The sequence below is a fragment of the Mytilus galloprovincialis genome, chromosome 1 (genome assembly GCF_965363235.1).
Source record: "Mytilus galloprovincialis chromosome 1, xbMytGall1.hap1.1, whole genome shotgun sequence".
In the NCBI taxonomy this organism is placed as follows: Eukaryota; Metazoa; Mollusca; class Bivalvia; order Mytilida; family Mytilidae; genus Mytilus; species Mytilus galloprovincialis.
This window is the reverse complement of record NC_134838.1, coordinates 68,369,192-68,391,132: the sequence shown is the minus strand read 5'-3', so window position 1 is coordinate 68,391,132 and position 21,941 is coordinate 68,369,192. Positions and strand designations below refer to the sequence as shown.

The following is a 21,941-nucleotide window of genomic DNA, read 5'->3' as shown; positions in this document are numbered from 1 at the left end:
TTGTCCTGCCTTTTTTTTAGTTGTAATCTCTGTCCTGCCTTTTTATTTTTTTTTTCACTCTATTCGGTCCTGCATTTTTTTTTTACTAGTTTATCCGGACTTTTTTTTACATAAATTGTTATCCTGCCTTTTTTTTTTCAACTCAAAACGCCAGTCCTGCCTGTTTTGTCAAATTTCATCCTATCCCCCACCCCCCAATAATAATTAAATGGTAGCTCCCTTAAGGTAGATAGGGTGTCTTCCTCCATCTTGGATTTGGAAATACCAAAAAACAAGGTCTAGATCTTTAATAGAATGTGCAAATATTTAGAGTAGTAGGTAATTCATGTGTAAGAACTTCCACTTCGATATAGAAAATGACATGTTTTATCATATTTATGGTTGTATTTTACAAAAAAAACAGAAAACTTTTGTTTGATCAATTTTTTTCCAACTTTGCCACATAAGGGGAGGCAACTCAAATGCAAGGGCAGATAATTCAGATTAAGGTACTTTTACAATAGAATGTGTTAGGAATTTACCTATTTTATAATGTAGCAAGAAAACGGGTTCGGTGACCCCATTGTTTCTTTTTCTTAACTGAAAGCATACTATTAAAGCCATCTTCTCATATGTTATCTCAAATTTCTATGGTGTAGATTATCATGCTTTATTTCAGAAAATTGGGTTTTTCATGCATAATCTATACAAAATTTGTCAATTTTGAACACTGAGTAGCATGAAAATAAGCACGGTGACCCATTCTTTTTATTTATTTTTTTTAAAAAGCAAGATATAAACTACATTTTGGCAAATTATTAAAAAATTCTATGGATTATAATTAAGACACCCCATCTACCTTAAAGTTAATTTGATTACAAATGGCGTTGACACAATGTCAACAATCTTGGTGCTCGTTTTTAACATTTAAATTATTTGAGTTCAATAATCACATCAGGTATCCAGATCCAAAATCCGCGGAGGGATCCGAATCATGAGGAGCAATTACACGAGAATGCATTCGGTGAACAAGTAAAATCTGGATCCGATTCGGTCCAGATTTGAATTCCCTGTCGTTTGCGACCTCGTATAATTGCTCCTCGGGATTCGAATCCTTCCGCGGATTTCAGATTGGGATACCCGGTGTGACAATTGAATCAAGTAAACTACTGCAACACATTAGTTTAGAATGTCTTTATTTTGAAGCAAACAATGAATGTTAAATTGTAATGTAAAAAAAACAACATGATTTTCAAAAGACTGTCTTAAATTCTTTTATTTTGTGTTAGTTCATACCATAAAAAAAGCTATGAGCAAGCGAAGTAAAAAACTATGGCTTAAAGTCAGATAACTTCACAAAAGCTCTAAAGTCTATGAACAGAGACCACAATGCCGATTTAGCAGCTAAGTATGTCGATTTGCATGTTGATGAAAAATAAGAGTATCATAAATCATAAGCGCATTGAATGCTCTTTCTAAACAAAGTACATAGATTTTGAGAGTGATCCGACTAGCCCTAAGCATAATACATTTTCTCGAAATAGACAATTTTCAACAACTAATTTTTTAGCGCATTGGTCTAGGCATTGTCTCGGGACTTTTAATACTAATATGAAAATTAATATAATAAAAACTAAAATTATGCATTGTTTTTATGTGAATATAACGATTTATCTCTTGATAATAATGTTTTTAAATTAAACAAATGAAAGTAAAATATATATACAAAAGTAATAACCCGTAAAAAATCAATTATTATTTCAAGTCATCACGATTATTGCGCTTTAGTGTTAATTTATTCTGTTAAATTTCTTGAAAAACTCTGCTTATACATATACTGTAATATATACAATCATCGAGGTTGGTTAAGTGATAATTTAGGTCCCATATTTGATCCGGTATTCTCTTTGTATGTAATATAAAGAGGAAAATGGCAGCATTGGTCATTCGTTTTTAATAATACTACTCGCTATACTTTCCGTGACAGTTGAACAAAATGTCCAATTGGATCAGTCTAATTGAACGACGGTCACTCTCGCCCCCCACTTTCAAAATAATTTGCTCCCACTAAATCTTTTGAAAAAAAAGTTTGTTTCCAGGTTTTGGTGAAAAAAATAATTTGTTTTGGACCCTGAGAAAAAAAATGTTTGTTTCACCCTCAGCTGCCACTATATGTAATGCTAAAATTGAAAGAAAAAAATTGTATTCGGTTTGTCGCTAAAAAAATAGATTGTTCTTTGCCGAAAGGCGAAAAAAAAAGTTTGCACAGAAAAAAAAAACCATAGCCCCCCCCCCAGAAAATCAAATGGTTGCTGCCTTATTAAATCAATATTTTCAAGCATGACAAAAAAAAAGTGTGAAAAACTGAATATTTGAGTGAATTTTCTAAGTCCAAGGAGCATAACTGCACAAAATCATCAAACCAAAACAAAATTCGAACTTGGTCTGTAACTTGTCATGATAAAACTATATACCAATTATTAAATCAATATCTTTAAGAATGACAAAAAAAGCGGAAAACTGATTACTTGAGTGAATTTTCTAAGTCCAAGGACCATAACTCTGCACAAAATCATCAGACCGGAACATCATTTGAACTTGATCTAAAACTATATACCAATTATTAAATCTATATCTTCAAGCACGAAGAGTGGAAAACTGATTTGCCGGACAGACAGACAGACAGACAGACAGACGGAGTGCAAACCTAAAGTGCCTTTCGACCATGTCGGTAGGGGACTGTAGGGGACTAAAAAGAAAGCAAAAAATTAATCCAGAACCATGTTTGATATTTTTGTTTAAATTTTAAAATATAGAATTGTACATTATTATTTGTAATTGGAATCGATCTTTGCTAAAAGCAAACTTCATTAAAACAAAGTTCAGGACACCATTATGACTTTTGATGATGAAATGTGACACAGTATGATGAAATGTGACACAGTATGATGAACATATTATATATAAAGAAATATTCAGTGAATATCATGGAGATAACAACTAAGAGAATAAACTTTTCAAGGGTCATTAACAATACATGAAGAAAGGTAGATAACTCCAGGACAACAAAAATCGTCCCTTGCATGAAATGTGAGACTTTAGAAGATTTTGGACTAATATAGTCATGAAGGAATGGTAAGTTCAAATTCATAAATGTTACAAAGTAAAACTATGCCTTATGTACCAAAACCTTATTCAATTAAAACTTGCTATGGCCTATGGGTCACACTGACCATATGTTAACAATCTTAGTTTAGTTAACTTGGTGCAAAACGTTTTCTTTAAACCTGCTTTACACATATTTGAATCATATTTAAAACGAACTGCATTAAATGAAATTCAAGATGTCTCATCTGTCTTAACATATAAAGCTAACTTCTTTTTTAATCAATAAGTTGCGCACAGTTCATTTTTTAACATTTTACATTTATCCCTCTTCTTCTTCCTCTTCCTCATCAAAGTCCTGTTCTTCTGAAGTTGCATCCTGATACTGTTGGTATTCAGAAATTAAATCGTTCATATTCGACTCCGCCTCGGTAAATTCCATCTCATCCATCCCTTCACCAGTATACCAATGAAGAAAAGCTTTACGGCGAAACATAGCTGTAAACTGCTCAGAGATTCGCTTGAATATTTCTTGAATTGCTGTACTGTTACCTATAAAAGTAGCCGACATTTTCAAGCCTCTTGGTGGAATGTCACAAACAGCCGTTTTGACATTATTTGGAATCCATTCTACAAAATATGAACTGTTTTTGTTCTGGACATTTAGCATTTGCTCGTCAACCTCTTTCATTGACATTCTCCCTCTAAAAATGCAAGCAACAGTCAAATATCTTCCATGGCGAGGATCACAAGCCACCATCATGTTCTTGGAATCAAACATCTGTTGTGTCAGTTCCGGTACAGAAAGTGCACGATACTGTTGACTACCACGTGATGTTAAAGGTACGAACCCTGGCATGAAGAAATGAAGACGAGGAAACGGAACCATGTTGACGGCTAATTTCCTCAAATCTGCATTCAATTGTCCAGGAAATCTAAGACATGTTGTTATGCCCGACATTGCAGCGGAAACAATGTGATTCAAATCTCCATATGTGGGTGTGGTCAACTTCAATGTTCTGAAACAGATGTCATAAAGAGCCTCATTGTCGATACAGAAAGTCTCGTCAGTGTTTTCAACAAGCTGATGGACAGATAAGGTTGCATTGTATGGCTCAACAACGGTGTCAGAAACCTTGTAAAAAGATAATTTTACAAAAATTATTAAGTGCTTTAATTTATTATGAACCTGGTGAATCAATAATTATTTTAAAACATACTAATCAATTTTCATACATGCATGTACTTACACAAGGTCCCAGAGGAAGAAAGAAATGAACCCGAGATCTTCTTTTCCATGCAAATTTAAGGTCAGTAAACATATTAACGTGCCAGTCTTAAGTTAGGGATCATCCCTCAGTGGTTGTCTTTTTTCATACCTTATTTTTTTGTCATTTGAATAATATGTAGTTAAAAGCTAATTTTTTGTTAGTCTGTTAGATTTATTCACTTTTTGGGACAATTGAAAGCATAACGTATGTAAACCTTTAAAATATCATGATTTTCGGTTTCTTGTACATTTTTTGATAAATACTCAAAATTTGTAAAAATTTGTCATAAAATGATGTTTTGGACTATCTTCAGGTGTTCAGGTCCCAAAAACAAAACAAAATTGAAGTATCGCTTATGAAAGTTTAAACGTGGATTCTGGTCATGTCTTACCCACCATATCTGGATGACATATGCCCAATAGCTGGAAATACATAATAGTTCCATTTCCAGAGATTTTATCTAGAGACCTAGATTCAGGAGATATTTCAAACTAGATAGCTGACATTTGTTAAGAATGCTTAATCCAAGTTCCAATCTGACATGATCACAAAAAGCAGCATCTCCATTTACTGAATTATTACCTTAAATCACAAATAAAATAAATAAATGTTTTATTTTATTCAAAGTAATTGTTGATAAGTCTCTTTTCGAGTAATAAGAGATGTGCCTTGTTTAAAAGTGTCTTATCTTGTAGATATTATTCATGTAGAATGTTATCTAAATGAAGCAGTATAAAAGTAAACATCGCAACTTTGGATAACTCAGATTGATTTGTCTCCCTTTGTATATAAAGTGTTGGACTGTATAAACTTTTACTTCAAATTACGGTATATAAAGAGTAATATTTCATAAATTTGGATTTACATAAGATTGAAATGTAAGTGTTCTTCGTCTGAGATTGTAGCAAGTCTCAGTTTAATTCGGTCTGACTTCAAAAACTCTCTTTTTTTTATTTAAAGGCAAAGACATATAAACATGTACTTTAATAGGTAAATTGAACACATTAGACATATATTTATTTTTACCTTTGGAGATGGCATTACGGAGTAAGTGATCATTATCCTGTCTGGGTATTCTTCCCGGATTTTATTGATCAACAGTGTTCCCATGCCAGATCCTGTTCCTCCACCCAGAGAATGTGTCAACTGGAACCCTTGAAGACAATCGCATGTTTCCGACTCTTTTCGGACGACATCCACAACACTTTCTACCAGTTCGGCTCCTTCCGTATAATGACCTTTGGCCCAGTTGTTTCCAGCACCAGACTGACCAAATATGAAGTTGTCAGGTCTAAATAGTTGCCCAAACGGACCTGATCGCACAGAATCCATGGTACCAGGTTCCAAATCAACAAGAACTGCTCTAGGAACATATCTGTTTCCTATAATTGTATAGATGTAAATGTATGTTAAACTTTATAGACTTTACCTTGGTGGCATTTCGACTCAGATATTTTTTGTTATCTGGGACTATTACAATAACATCAGCATAATTTTCAAGTACATTAAATGAATTTGCATTTTGTATTTTCTTACTCCACTAATTTACTTACCTGCAGTTGATGTATAACAATGTAAAATAATGAACTTAATTCATTCGATTTTACTCTAGCAAAATTGGAACAAGCAGACTGAGATATAATACATATAATATTGTATTATATGTCTCTGGTACAAGTTAAAATAACATTGTTATACATTCAAGGTACGATTATGTCTACTGATGAATCTCTACTAATGAATCGATGTCATTCGAGGTATATCTACCATGCAGATTTGAATCTGATATTGCTCTGTCTGACAGGTAACTCTATACACCTTATCGCTATTTAGTCCAATCCGGGGAAAAAACAGTTACTTGGACAACTTCATATTGAGGCAAAGCAGAACAACAAAGGTCATAAGCATTGAGCTAAGGGAGGGAAAACTTTGGAAGGTGGACAATTTAAAATTTTGATAGTTTTAGAGACTCAATCAATTCATTATTGTTAAAAGACAAATTAAAGCCATTGAAAATGCTTTGTTTGATGTGTTGACGATGGCTCAAACATGTCTCTACAAAAAATTTATGGCCCCTGGTTTGAAAAATTGTGTAATTTTAGAACTTATCCAGATAAGGTGTACAGTGGCGGGTCCAGAAATTTTCATAAGGGGGGCCCACTGACTGTTAAAAAGGGGCCCGCTCCAGTCATGGTTCAGTGAATCCCTTTATATCAAACAAATTTTTCCCACAAAAAGGGGGGGCCGGGCACCCTGGCCTCCTAAATCCGCCTCTTGTGTATTCTTCTACTATGTTTTTACCATTTCATCTTATGTTTTTTCCCTCGTTTTGATTTTTTCTTATTGCCATTATTGTTTAGAAAATATATTGTATATATATAATATAGATAGATTCTAATTGATAGATCATATATTAATGTATTAGTCCAAGATGAATATTGTTGTTGTGAATGGAAAGTTTCTTATTTAAAGTTATCAAGCACAATTCTACCTCCTTTTCACTTAATTATAATGCATTTATCTGTCATTTGATTGGTTTTAAATCTAGGGCTAATGACTTGAAGCCATACATATATGATCAATATAAAAACGTACAACATGAAGAAAATATCACATACCATTTGCTTCGCAGAAATAAACACTGATTCTCTCAAGTTGTAGATCAGAGTCGCCATGATATTCTCCAGTTGGATCTATGCCATGCTCATCTGAAATGACTTCCCAGAACTAAAGAGAAAAAATATTAAATGAATTGTGGAGCTTTTTTATTGACAAAGTTTCTTTCCGACCATTCATCTTTTATAAGGGTGAATGTGTTTTTTTATCGGGACAATATTTGTTTTTCAACTTTACTTTAATAAAAAAAAATCTAAGTCTTTAGATCTCTTACTTGGACAAATAAGAAAATTCATCAATTGGCAAGAGAGATAAATTCTATAAATTTGATTTATTTTGATTCTGAATTTGAACATGTGACTCACCTGATTGTTATAGTTGAACATGTAAATCCCCCTAGATTTTTCCCTTTTACTTTGAGCATAAAATCCAAAATTAGCAAAAACCTTTTTTTGGATTAAAATGGAAAAACAAAGGGGAACAACACTTAATAAATTTCAGGCGTCCGAAGTACTTAAGTCTTTTCTGGACAAAAAAAATTACTTATTATTTTTTTTAAATCTAAATACAATTATATTACATCATATGCTGTTTTTCGTATTACCTTGTCTACAGCATTCGACAGGCTATCCCTGCTAGAAAAGTTTTTTACCAAACAAACAGGGAAATTGTTCAGCATTAACGATATATCGTTAGTTGAACATTCTATCTTTTAGTTATACAAAATGATTTCATTGAAAATAATCTGATTTTCTTGTACATATTTTGTTTATTTGTTGATTAATTTTAACCTTTGATCACACCATGATATAGTATTCATTTTCCAAAAAAAAAGTAGGATTTCATTGTTTTAATGCGACTGAAGTCGCTTAATTGGTACTAAAGATATAGGCACGACGGTCACTTCATTTGCTACTTAATCAGTCGCCTGACATGTGGGAAAACGCCACCATCGCCAGTCTAATCGAACCGTCCTGGAACAGTTGGTCCATAAAGTACGGCGGTAAGCGTAAGGTAAATTGTTTCATAAAAGTAACATAACTGAATGAACATAGTCAATAAGCTTTCTTTTAAAACTGAAAGACATTCGTTTATGCTTGTGTAATTAATTTATGTCATCTAAAGTCCAAATATGAAACTAAACAGAAAGAGAAACTACATTATTTTTCATAGAAAATGACACGACGAAGTTACATTCGGCACACCTTGGCAGCAGAATCAGTCGAGGTTTGCCGATTATAAGATGTTCTTATGATGGTTGTATGGTGTATTTACACTGCTCTAGACTGCATTATCTGCAACATTGTTATGCCAATGTTTGATCCTCTTCATAAGTGGGTCGATTGTAGAAAAGGTGCTTCTTTCCACTGTCTTAATCTTCTTTTTTCAGCCGGTTTCACTCGTTTGCTTTTAGTCGCTTTTTAGCCGGTAACGTGATTTGGTTAACACAGCTTATTCCGAAGCTCGAACAAATGAAGCAGACCTAAAAACAAAAACAAAAAACAAACTAGACAAAGATGATGCCCCCGCCGCATGCATGAATATAATTTCGAAAATATTTGAATTTGAAAACATTGATGTTGAAGTACATATTTGAAATGGCAGTGTCAGTCCATATTTTAGGACAATGAAATGCTTGCTTTTACACAAAAGTTTTGCAAATTTGGCCGAAGTTTAAAAAAGATGTTAATAATACAAAAATGTACATGGTCAGTGCAATAACTAAGCAGTAATAACAAGGTGGACTATCTGACGTCATTTTCGCCCATTATAATCAGACCATTGTTCTCTTTTCTGTAAACTTTACGCAAATCCTCTTTTTATGTGTGATCATGTATTGCAGTATCTTATGTTCAAAATTTTATAATTTTTTTTTTTAAGATGGCATAAGAATACTTGTCATAAGACTAAACCAGGTGCTCCGCAGGGCGCAGCTTTATACGACCGCAGAGGTCGAACCCTGAACAGTTGGGGCAAGTATGGACAAAACATTCAAGCGTGATACAGCTCTAAATTTGGATTGTGATCAAATTTTTGACATTACATGGGTTTTTTTTACACAAAACAAATGTCAAGATTTTACAAATCAATTAAAGATTTCTTCTTCAAACTTTTTAAATCTAAAATTAAATAGTTGATCATGACACAGCATAGGTTTCTGACACAGAACGAATGTGGTCTAATGAACTTAAAAGTTTTTTTTTGCCTTTGAGCAATTCACTATGCTGTTGAATATTAATCCTCTCAAAAAAATGTTTGAAGAAATTTTCTTTTTATTTATGAAATCTGAAATGAGAAAAATTTAAACCCCCCCTTTTTTTTCACTTCCCTGTTTTCCTTTTTCCAAAACTGATATCAATTCAAATTTCTAATGGAGTTTGCAACAATAACTACTCTTTTAAATACATCATAAAATATTAAAATGTAAAATAAAGTGCTTGTTATCACTGAATGGTAAAGATTGGTTGGTAGTAAAAGTGAATATACATTGTTTATTGTATAAAACAATAAAAAAAACTTCATCAGCAACATTTTATATTGGCAAATTTCCAATGAAGTTATTTACATAAAGTTATTGGCAAATAAAAATAGAAAATGACATCATAGTCATGTCTGGCAAATGTCCAACATACATTATCTAAAAACATTTTAGATAAGATAAGGAAAAAAAGCTTCATCAGCAACATTTTATATTGGCAAATTTCCAATGAAGTTATTTACATAAAGTTATTGGCAAATAAAAATAGAAAATGACATCATAGTCATGTCTGGCAAATTTCCAACATATATTATCAACTACTATTCTATACAAAGAAAGATAACTCCAATTGAAAATTAATTGCTATTACACAATATTGTGCAATTAGATATTTCTTGCTATTGTGCAATACTGTGCAATTGAAAATTTCTTGCTATTGCACAATACTTGATATGGAATCCTGATTTGGACCAACTTGAAAACTGGGCCCATAATCAAAAATCAAAGTACATATTTAGATAAAGCATATCAAATAAGCCCAAGAATTTAATTTTTGTTAAAATCAAACTTAGTTTAATTTTGGACCCTTTGGACCTTAATGTGGACCAATTTGAAAACTGGACCAAAAATTAAGAATCTACATACACAGTTAGATTTGGCATATCAAAGAACCCATTTATTCAATTTTTGATGAAATCAAACAAAGTTTAATTTTGGACCCCCATTTGGACCAACTTGAAAACTAGGCCAATAATTAACCAGATGCTCCGCAGGGCGTAGCTTTATACGACCGCAGAGGTTGAACCCTGAACGGTTAGGGCAAGTATGGACACAACATTCAAGCTGGATTCAGCTCTAAATTTGGATTGTGATTAAATAGTTGACACAGCATAGGTTTCTGACACAGAATGAATGTGTTCTAATGAACTTAAAATTTTTGTTTCTCTTAGAGCAATTCACTATGCTGTTGAATATTAATCCTCTCAAAAAAATGTTTGAAGAAATTTTCTTTTTTATTTATGAAATTTCAAATGAGAAAAATTGAACCCAATTTTTTTAATCACATCCCCCTTTCCCTTATTCCAAAACTAATCTCAATTAAAATTTCTAATGGAGTTTGCAACAATAACTACTCATTTAAATACATCATAAAATATTAAGATGTAAAAAAACTGCTTGTTATCACTGAATGGTAAAGATTATTTTAATTTATCAGTTGGTAGTAAAAAGTGAATATACATTGTATATTGTATATAACAAAGATTTAAGTTAATTCTGGACAAAGAAAGATAACTCCAATTAAAAAAAAATCTTGCTATTGCACAATATTTTGCAATTAGATATTTCTTGCTTACTATTCTGGACAAAGAAAGATAACTCTAATTAAAAAAAAATTTGATATTTCACAATATTGTGCAATTAGATATTTCTTGCCATTGCGCAATACTGTGCAATTGAAAAGACTTGCTATTGCACAATACTTAATATAATAATTTTAGATCCTGATTTGGACCAACTTGAAAACTGGGCCCATAATAAAAAATCTAAGTACATTTTTGGATTCAGCATATCAAAGAACTTCAAGATTTCAATTTTTGTTAAAATCAGACTAAGTTTAATTTTGGACCCTTTGGACTTTAGTGTAGACCAATTTGAAAACAGGACCAAAAATGAAGAATCTACATACACAGTTAGATTTGGTATATCAAAGAATCCCATTTATTCAATTTTTGATGAAATCAAACAAAGTTTAATTTTGGACCCCGATTTGGACCAACTTGAAAACTGGGCCAATAATCAAGAATCTAAGTACATTTTTAGATTCAGCATATCAAAGAACCTAACTGATTCATTTTTTGTCAAAATCAAACTAAGTTTAATTTTGGACCCTTTGGACCTTAATGTAGACCAATTTGAAAACGGGACCAAAAGTTAAGAATCTACATACACAGTCATGACAGTTAGATTCAGCATATCAAAGAACCCCAATTATTCAATTTTGATGAAATCAAACAAAAGTTTAATTTTGGACCCTTTGGGCCCCTTATTATGTTGGGACCAAAACTCCCAAAATCAAACCCAACCTTTCTTTTATGGTCATAAACCTTGTGTTTAAATTTCATAGATTTCTATTTACTTATACTAACGTTATGGTGCGAAAACCAAGAAAAATGCTTATTTGGGTCCCTTTTTGGCCCCTAATTCCTAAACTGTTGGGACCTAAACTCCCAAAATCAATACCAACCTTCCTTTTGTAGTCATTAACATTGTGTTTAAATTTCATTGATTTCTATTTACTTAAACTAAAGTTATTGTGCGAAAACCAAGAATAATGCTTATTTGGGCCCTTTTTTGGCCCCTAATTCCTAAACTGTTGAAACCAAAACTCCCAAAATCAATCCCAACCGTTCTTTTGTGGTCATAAACCTTGTGTCAAAATTTCATAGATTTCTATTAACTTAAACTAAAGTTATAGTGCGAAAACCAAGAAAATGCTTATTTGGGCCCTTTTTGGCCCCTAATTCCTAAAATGTTGGGACCAAAACTCCCAAAATCAATAACAACCTTCCTTTTGTGGTCATAAACCTTGTGTTAAAATTTCATAGATTTCCATTCACTTTTACTAAAGTTAGAGTGCGAAAACTAAAAGTATTCGGACGCAGGACGACGACGACGACGACGACGACGACGCCGACGCCAACGTGATAGCAATATACGACGAAAAATTTTTCAAATTTTGCGGTCGTATAAAAATCTAAGTACATTTTTGATATATCAGCATATCAAAGAACCCCAAGGATTCAATTTTTGTTAAAATCAAACTAACTTTAATTTTGGACCCTTTGGACCTTAATGTAGACCAATTTGAAAACGGAACCAAAAATTAAGAATCTACATACATAGTTAGATTCGGCATATCAAAGAACCCCAATTATTCAATTTTTGATGAAATCACACAAAGTTCAATTTTGGACCCTTTGGGCCCCTTATTCCTAAACTGTTAGGACCAAAACTCCCAAAATCAAACCCAACCTTCCTTTTATGGTCATAAACCTTGTGTTTAAATTTCATAGATTTCTATTTACTTATACTTTAGTTATGGTGCAAAAAACAAAAATAATGCTTATTTGGGCCCCTATTTTGGCCCCTAATTCCTAAACTGTTGGGACCTAAACTCCCAAAATCAATACCAACCTTCCTTTTGTAGTCATTAACATTGTGTTTAAATTTCATTGATTTCTATTTACTTAAACTAAAGTTATTGTGCGAAAACCAAGAATAATGCTTATTTGGGCCCTTTTTTGGCCCTTATTTCCTAAACTGTTGAAACCAAAACTCCCAAAATCAATCCCAACCGTTCTTTGGTGGTCATAAACCTTGTGTCAAAATTTCATAGATTTCTATTAACTTAAACTAAAGTTATAGTGCGAAAACCAAGAAAATGCTTATTTGGGCCCTTTTTGGCCCCTAATTCCTAAAATGTTGGGACCAAAACTCCCAAAATCAATACCAACCTTCCTTTTGTGGTCATAAACCTTGTGTTAAAATTTCATAGATTTCCATTCACTTTTACTAAAGTTAGAGTGCGAAAAACTAAAAGTATTCGGACGACGACGACGACGTAGACGACGACGCCAACGTGATAGCAATATACGACGAAAAATTTTTCAAATTTAGCGGTCGTATAAAAATTGATATGTGCACTCTCGTGAATAAATTTAATTTTTGTGTCATCAGCAAATTAATCAAACATCAAAATATTTAAATAACCACCCCATCCCAAGTTGTATAGCCCATCATATATTCAATGTTAATAATATATATGTGATGACAATACTTGTTTTAGTTAAAAGAACTTTATACCTTTTATCAAAAGACTATGAAATATTGACAGTCTAAAAATAATTGTTTATTATCTTCGGTTTAATAACACAAACGCATATTTACATGTACTGTCATTGTTTACCTTCAAATGTTGAAGTAGCAGTGGTTTACACTAAACATGATTTCCATCTTAATATTCTAAGCCTATTGCACATCTTGCAAAAAAAACAGAAATTTCAGCATTGTAATTCTTGGGTTTATAATAGTATATATTTTGCCGGTTTGCAGTCAGTGTTTCCAGTATATTATATCTATAATAAGTTTTTTGGGTTTATTTAGTTTCCGATTTTTTTCATCATAAATTCAAACTCAATTTTAATTTTGAACTATAATATAATAAACCATAGGATTTAAGCAAGGTTTACCATGGTTTGGTATGGCATGATTAATTTAAAATGTTACTAAAATTTTGATGATACGTTATTGATGAGGATGTCGTAACAGATGTTGCCAATTTCGTCAATATCATCTACACATAAAATATAATCTTTAACTTTTATCCATTTTATGGAAATACAGTTTGTGAGTTTTCCCATATCAGACTTTTTAGATTTATGCGATTTTCATCGAAATGTATAAACATGACAGTACTTATTTAATAATTACATGTAGTTGTATGTGTAAAATTTATTTTACACAAAATAAATAAAAAAGGTCTTACTGTTTTACTTTCTGTTTTAATGACCTAATTCGGGGTCCTTTGGTAATGTCGTAATGATACACACAGTTTTAGCCCCCCGCCCACCCCCACCCCTAAATATAACTATGTATTTTGCAATCTTATTATTTCTTCCGAGTATGAATGGTGATATGCACTTATAAAAATGTGCGAAGTTGAAATTATTCTGGTCTCTAAATAGCAATTTCCTTACCAGAGACATGTACATGTATACAGTGGCAGATCCAGAACTTTCCCTTAGGGGGGGCCCTCTGACTGACCTAAGGGGGGGGGGGGCTCCAGTCATGCTTCAGTGATTCCCTATATAATCAACCAAATTCTTTCCACAAAAGGGGGGCCAGGCTCCCCAGTCCCCTCCCCCCCCCCTGGATCCGCCTATGGTATAATACCTTTGGTATATATGTCTCTGCCCTTGCTTAAACCCGTCACATAAAGTTTGTAAATTCGTCTTCAAATATCTTTAGTTATCTATTTATGAATGTTTATGAAAGATCTTTAGTGATAACTCTATTTACAACTCAGTTTCTTTACACACTTGAGGCAATTAAGTAAGACACGTAAGAGCTTCACATATTGCATAGACACTTTTCTATTGCCAAAGACCCTAAAAGTTGGCAAGTATCGGCAGACAGATAGAACAAAATGGGTGACAAATCCGAAAAGAGTTCAAACCTTACAACCTGTCATTGTCAACCTGCAAACCAAATATGAAGTCTTTCTGTTAAGTAAGTAGTACACGAGAAAAAAGTGATGAACATATGTGTTGGACGTATAATAGACGGTTTGACAAGGTGACTTCGAAATAGAGCCCCATGTAATATTCAATATTCTTTAATATTTTAACACCCCATTATTCTCTCTCAGGTTCATTTTATTTTTTTGCCCTATTTTACTCTATTCTTTATTTTATGGATCCATTTTTTGCTGTAGATTTGACCCTTTATTCTCTATTGTGTAACCCTATCCACTCTCATACAAAAATATTTTACAAGGAAGTGACACTTAGTGACTTCATCACAAAAATAACAATGGAAAATAATTGTATTAATGTGATTATTATATAATGTCTGAACTTAACCAGACTGTACTCTATCTAACCTGATCTTACAGATCCATAATTGAACGAGTCATAATGTCTGTTGCATGTATTGTTCAACACATGCTTTGACGAGTTGGATAAAACATGATGAAATCCTTATATTGAAACTGAAATGTTATCTTGCAGCAGCAAGATGTTACTCTACATGTTCTACAAGTTTTTGTAAAATGTTGCATCGAAGAACGTCTCTATTGAACCATAATGAAATAATATTGTATTTATAAGAGAAAGAACACATTAAAAAAATATTGAAAATTTGTTAAAATAAGGAGGATATTTAAAAAAAAATATTCAAAAAAAAAAAGAAGAGGGAAGCAATTTTATTTTCAAAGGCGGCGAAAAAGTGTACTTTTTTATTGAATTGCCATGTCTTGAAAACTTGTCCACAAAATTTTGTTTTAAAATGATATATGCTATTGCTATAGCCATTTTCGTTTTTAAACAATACAATACAAATTTGGTATTGTCATGCAAATCTAAAAAGATTGGTGACATAATTAACTAGTGTATATGAAAATAAAAGAGGGGAGGGGGGGTTTCACCGGATTCTTTTTTGTTGTTTAAATGTCTAATTTTGAGTTTTGTATGAAAAATGCGATTGTGCAGCATATTATAATTATTGCAGAAGTTAGCCTCCTTACATAAAGAAAAGGCGCTCCACTAAATATGTGTCTTCTAAGTCTCGATAGTATATATAGTATAAGTGTTTGTAACTTGATGGCAATATATGTTGTTGTATGTATATACAGTAAATATTGACAATAAAATCACTCCTAATACAAACATTCAAGAAGAATTTATATTCAAGATCTTGCTACAATCCAGACTTATTATTCGATCAAGATCGGTAGTCGAACACACATCGATCATATTTGATCAGTACTCGATTGATGACATTAACAGTGACTTTAATATCGATCATTAGGGAACAACCATTTAACTTTAAAAAAGGGGGGTTATGTTTTTTTCCAAAAAAAAAATTTGATCCCCAATTCGAATAAAAAAACTATTGTGGTCAAGCAGAATAAATGATGATGATGACAAAAAAATTATTCTGAATCTAGATTTTCCCCATACCTTAAAGTGTTAATTTTGAAAAAAATAATTTGGTTGATAGCGTCGAAAAACTAAACAAAAAATGTTCACGCTTTCCGCGAAATAATTTTCTGACTCAGACAAAAAAACAAAAAACCATACAGTACCCCTGTGGAGAACATTGGTACAAGAACAAGCTAGATGAAGAGTCCCGAGTGTTCCGAAAGGCAAGCTATGGACTAATGAGTTGTTACAAATCGGCCTAGCTGTACGGACGTGATCCTGATGTAAAGGACACCTAACAACTCCAACGGTAGAAGCTATACGGCGCCATACAAGGTAGTTATAGCTATATAATAAGTATAGTCATATCACAACAATTGGTGTCAGAAGTCGGCAACGAATTTACTGGAAGTTCTTTGTTTTGACGTTTGTTGGCGCCGAATTTAAGTTTTGAAAGGTGGAAAACATAAGGTGGATAGATTGATTCACTTTATTTATTTGCTTTAGAAGACTAATTATTGGTTGGCTATTATTACTGAACAGAAGATACATTTATTTCAGATTTCAGCCCCCCCCCCCCCTTTTTCAGTCCCGTAAAATATCACATCAGACGTTCTGATGTTTGCGTTTTGATATTTCAGGGATATAACCTGCAATTTAAGGGAACATCAGATGTTCTGATGTATGCGTTTACATCATATGATTAGATAAACTTTTACTTCACAATGTGACCCCCCTTTTCCCCACAATTATTAAACTTTAATATTCGTTGATTCATTGTTATTTTGATTAAAGTCTTATATTTGTCTTCTATCACACTGTAGATCAAATTAAATATTTGTCAACTAGACACTATTTAATTTTTGCTTATACTTGTGTTAATATATATGACATGAGAAGAGTTCACTTTTTTAATGTAGGAGAGGTGTTGATTAATTAAATTGTCATCTATCGATCTTTGTAAATAATATAGATATCTGTATGTTTATTTATGCATGTCTATAAATTTTATTGTTTACCTGCACATTGATTGTACATATTGAGTTTATAAAACATTGATTTGACTGAATCAATTTTTTTTTTTTTGTGTTTGTCCGGATTTTTGTATATATTTTTTTTATTTTGATACATGTAATGCTTGTACATTTTACTTGAGTATTTGTAAAATTTATATAGGAGTTTTCGCATCAGACGTTCTGATGCTAGCGTTGCAAATAGTAAAACAAACTCTCCTGTGAAATTTTTACAGTTCTGAATATATGAGTGTGTTTATCGTATATATATTTTGCAGTAATACATGTAGTCAATTTTATTTTCTTGATACAAACTTCATATAATTTTATCAACATATAAAGTGTTATTGTATCCAAAAGGTATGGATAATTTTGACATTTTTGATGGAACATCAACACCAGAATGGTCCCTGTTCAAAACCAATTTTGATTTTAAGGCTATTAAAAATGGGTGGAATCAAGAACAAAAATTACAAATGCTTATTTCGAAATTATCCGGAAAAGCACTAAAGTTTTATGAAAGGAGGCCAAATACTATACAAAAGGACTATGAAGCATTATGCAAACTGTTTGAAGACCGGTTTGATTGGGTTGGTTATTCATATTTAAGTTTAAAACATCTAGAGAATATCACCCCTTATCCAGGCGAATTAATAGAAGAATTTAAGCACAGAATTGAAGAACTTGTTGAGGGAACTTTTCCAAATAAATCTAAGAAAGACCAAGAACAGCTTGTTATAGAAAACTTTATAAACGCTTGTTGTGATGAGGAAGAGCGAGAACTAGTTAACAAAGTTGCTGGAAGTTCAGTTGAGGCAGCAACACGTTTCATGACTATATTTAAAAAAGCAGAAGGATTTTTAAAACACAACAGTTTGTGGGAGGAAAAACGAGATATAGAGAATATCGAAAGACAGAAAAATGATGTGTTATGCCATACCAGTTTCCAACATGAACAGAATTTGACAATAGTAAATTCTAAGCAGTTTCACATACACAGTACAGGAGATACAGAAAAAAATCATGATGAAATTGATATTGATGATGATAAGGTTAAAAACCCAAAGTGTAAATATGCAGCTGTTATTCAGGAGTGTTATGACAGTAAAGTTGGTGTAAGCGTTACAGATACGCATTATGCGCATCTTCAGCAGTCCATGCATGCTTTTGGAAAAAGTACAGTAGAAAAAGAGCGACTAACTACATCAGTACTAGATGTAGATAACAGTTGTGAGTTTGACATCGACAACAACAACACAGGTACGCGAGAAAGTTTTGAATTTGATTTGAAGGACAGTTATGAAGAACTTGAGCTGAATAGACACCATGCAGATATTCCAGACGTCACAGAATCACGTATAGATGGATCAATAATGGATGTTTTGCAAAAGGATACGAAACTTACAGATGAGAATACAGCAGGATTAAATGAAGCACCTATTACAAAGTTGGCTGCTGAAATCAAACATAAAGAGAAGGAGAAAGTAAAGAAAAGCTCTTTAGGTAGAAATACGACAGGGTTTATGACGAAGAAAAAACTTCATGACTTGGTTAAAGTGAATGTTAAAGAAAATGATAAATTGAATAGAGAGACAACAATGCAAAGTAAACAGATTGACGAATGTGCAAGCAGTAAAATCAGCTTGAACCGAATCAACAACGATCAATTTATCAACAGACACAATGAACAAGAAACAAGTGGAAACATTGGGATTTCAGATGTTTTGGTTAACAATCAGAATATTAAGAACCAAGTGGAATTTTTTGAATTAAAAGAATTGACAGATGCTATTGACTGCCTGGCTCCAAATTGGATTTACAAGTCAAACAAAGATGTAAGTTCAAGGCTGAAAAACCGCAAGCATCTTTATTGGATAGTAGTTCAAGATACCGATAAGAAAAGATGCAACGTTACTAAAGAACAACCGGGAACACAAAAGAAATGCGTAGAATCAAGATGGATACTGGATGCAACACCAACTAGGGTTGATGAAAAAATTAGGTCTTGTTGTCAAAGTGTAGAGATTGCAATAGAAACAGAACTTGAATATGTACCTTTTCCGAAAACTATGGAACACACGACAGAAAGAAAGATTGGTAAAGGTGTATATAACTCCACTCAAACAATTGAAACATGTGTTGATAAATCCACTCAGACGATTCAAGAATCTCAAAAGATTGACACAACGGAGAAGCCAGTTGAAAGATACAAAGCACTAACAACAAAAAGAGAGAAGAAGAATATGGAGGTGAAGAAGATGATACAGAATAAGAAGGTTAAGGAGATGAAGAAGAAGACGAGGTCAGCACATGAGTATGTGAGTGACATAAAAGTCAAAGAAATAAAAGACCAAGGCAGTGTGTGTAGAGAACAGAAGAACGGTTTAAGTAAGGAAGGAATTTCCAGCAAGTGGCAAAGGTGTCTGAAGTCCTTGATAAAAATAAGAAAACCAAATGTTAAGATGATGAACAATGCGCAGAAATTGTTGGAAAATAAAAGTAAAAGTGTTGACAAGCTATTGTTGAGAAAAAGGGAACGATTGAAGGAATTGCCTCCCTTACATCTTTAAGTTGCCTACATATTCATATGTGTAATGTATATATTCCAGTACGACGTTATTTGATGTATATATACTTAGTTCTTCCTATAGACATTCGATTGAACTTATCAATATCATATAATTTAATGTGTATATATATTATTTCTGCAATGCTTATGTGCTTATAAGATTTGTAAATATTATATATGTTTGTGTATATACATATAAGTATAATGTGTATTCAGTTTAACGGCCGTAATGATGATATTTCACAACGCCTCGTAATGTGGCATACACCTCAGTAACTATACCATTTATATTAGTCATTTCATCTTAAACAAAAGATAACTAAGTTTGCTTGATTTAATTAAGAGAATATTTTGGAGTAACAGAACATTATAGAATTCAAAGAAATTACAGAGCCCATTTTATAAAAAGGAGAGGAATGTGGAGAACATTGGTACAAGAACAAGCTAGATGAAGAGTCCCGAGTGTTCCGAAAGGCAAGCTATGGACTAATGAGTTGTTACAAATCGGCCTAGCTGTACGGACGTGATCCTGATGTAAAGGACACCTAACAACTCCAACGGTAGAAGCTATACGGCGCCATACAAGGTAGTTATAGCTATATAATAAGTATAGTCATATCACAACACCCCTCCCCCCCCCCCCCCCCAAAAAAAATAATATAAAATTTGAAGTTAAATGGTTGCTCTCTTATAATCAATGAATAAATTCACAAAAGAACATTTATTTATAATCTCATCTTATTTAAAAAAAAAATCATTACATTATTGAATTCGTATAATTTAACAATACATATAATCATCTGATTCAACAATATCGGCCCTTCCTAGTTAGCAAGCTTGCTCTAGTTATAACCAGTTGGATGTGATGATTAATGTATTATAAATATAACCCATTGTCAAGGTTATTTAGATTGAAACATCATCTACGTATTACAAAAATCGGCCATTTTATTCATGATATTAAGAAAACATGTGCCCGCCCTTTGTAGTTTGTTGTATTAAAATTTAAATAATTGGGAGCGACGCGGCTAAGTGATTCTGTAGAATGTTTTAAAACCTTTCCCTGCAAATAATTTAAAATTCTATGCAACGTAAATGTATGTTTTAAATATGTTATATTTTCCGGTTAATTCTCTTCAAATTGTACGAATTTCAATCACAGGCACTTGTTTCTATCCATTGGAAGAACCACTATCAACGTATATTTACTCGTAAATATACGTTGATAGTGGTTCTTCCAATGGAAAGAAACAAGTGCCTGTGATTTCAATGGATTAATTTGGACAAAAAATAGATATCATTATAATTAAATAATTACCTTGGAACCGATTTGATTTCCACACTGTCCTGTTTGTATGTGAACTATTTCCCGCATTATTTCATGTGCTGCTTACAATAACAAATTTTCACTAATAATAAATATGTGATGACGAATTTCTACTCCAACGGATGTCTGTTTACAAGTTCAAGGGCGAATAACTGGGTGATTAACTGATAAAGTAAAAATAAAAGCACTTTCGCTAATCTTAGAACATACTCACCCTTCTTGTCCAATGAAAAGTCAGTTTTTCCCCCTCTAATTTTCATAGTTCATGGTTTTCCATGCACTATGAAATGCTATACATGAATGACTTTTCATTGTCAGTTAATTATGAAAGTGAACTCTTAATAACTGCACTAACGAAGTGTACAATCCCCTGAGGCATTTTCCATGGGAAAAGTCTACTGATTACAGATGAAAGAGCAAAGATTGAAAAAAAAAAACATTTTGAATTTTGCAAATTTTCATGCATTTTCTAACGGTACACATATACAGAATAAACAAAACTTGAACAATTTGGGTAAGGATGTAGCGGGGGATGTAGGTAAATTAATACTTCTTAATCTATATACCCGTGACATTTGAGGGATATTTTTTTTTCTCAAGAAAACAATGCCAGACTGATGATATATAAAGAATTTTTTCCGGAGAAACACAAATACATGTAAATTTATCAATAAAAAGTAAGCATTTAATGTTGAATGGTCTGATTAAAAATTTATGCAGATAGTTTTATATTTATATTAAAAAAAAATCAAATTTCAAAAAGGGGATTTATATAACATTGTTTTGCTTTTTAAAATAAAAAATCTCAAGACATATAAGTATTAAATTTTACTTTAAGCAGAAGAAAAACAATTTATCCATTCGGTCCTCACAAACTATGT

At 32.4% G+C, this 21,941-nt stretch overlaps 1 protein-coding gene across 4 annotated transcripts; it reads right to left on the bottom strand.

Moving 5' to 3' along the window:
• Positions 1-1,158: 1,158 nt before the first annotated feature.
• Positions 1,159-21,210, bottom strand: LOC143082390 (tubulin beta-2 chain-like). Of its 4 annotated transcripts, XM_076258047.1 has the most exons (5): positions 21,052-21,202; positions 8,247-8,454; positions 6,974-7,082; positions 5,382-5,737; positions 1,159-4,219 (listed from the first exon to the last, which is right to left on the bottom strand). In XM_076258047.1, the coding sequence occupies exons 4-5, from the start codon at positions 5,685-5,687 to the stop codon at positions 3,407-3,409; spliced, it is 1,119 nt and encodes a 372-aa protein (XP_076114162.1). In that variant the 5' UTR covers positions 5,688-5,737; positions 6,974-7,082; positions 8,247-8,454; positions 21,052-21,202; the 3' UTR covers positions 1,159-3,406. The 4 variants fall into 4 exon arrangements, with proteins under 4 accessions (XP_076114162.1, XP_076114153.1, XP_076114170.1 ...); XM_076258038.1 differs by lacking the exon at positions 8,247-8,454 and having other exon boundaries at positions 21,052-21,209; XM_076258055.1 differs by lacking the exons at positions 8,247-8,454; positions 21,052-21,202 and adding an exon at positions 8,177-8,195.
• Between the last annotated feature and the right edge of the window lie 731 nt (positions 21,211-21,941).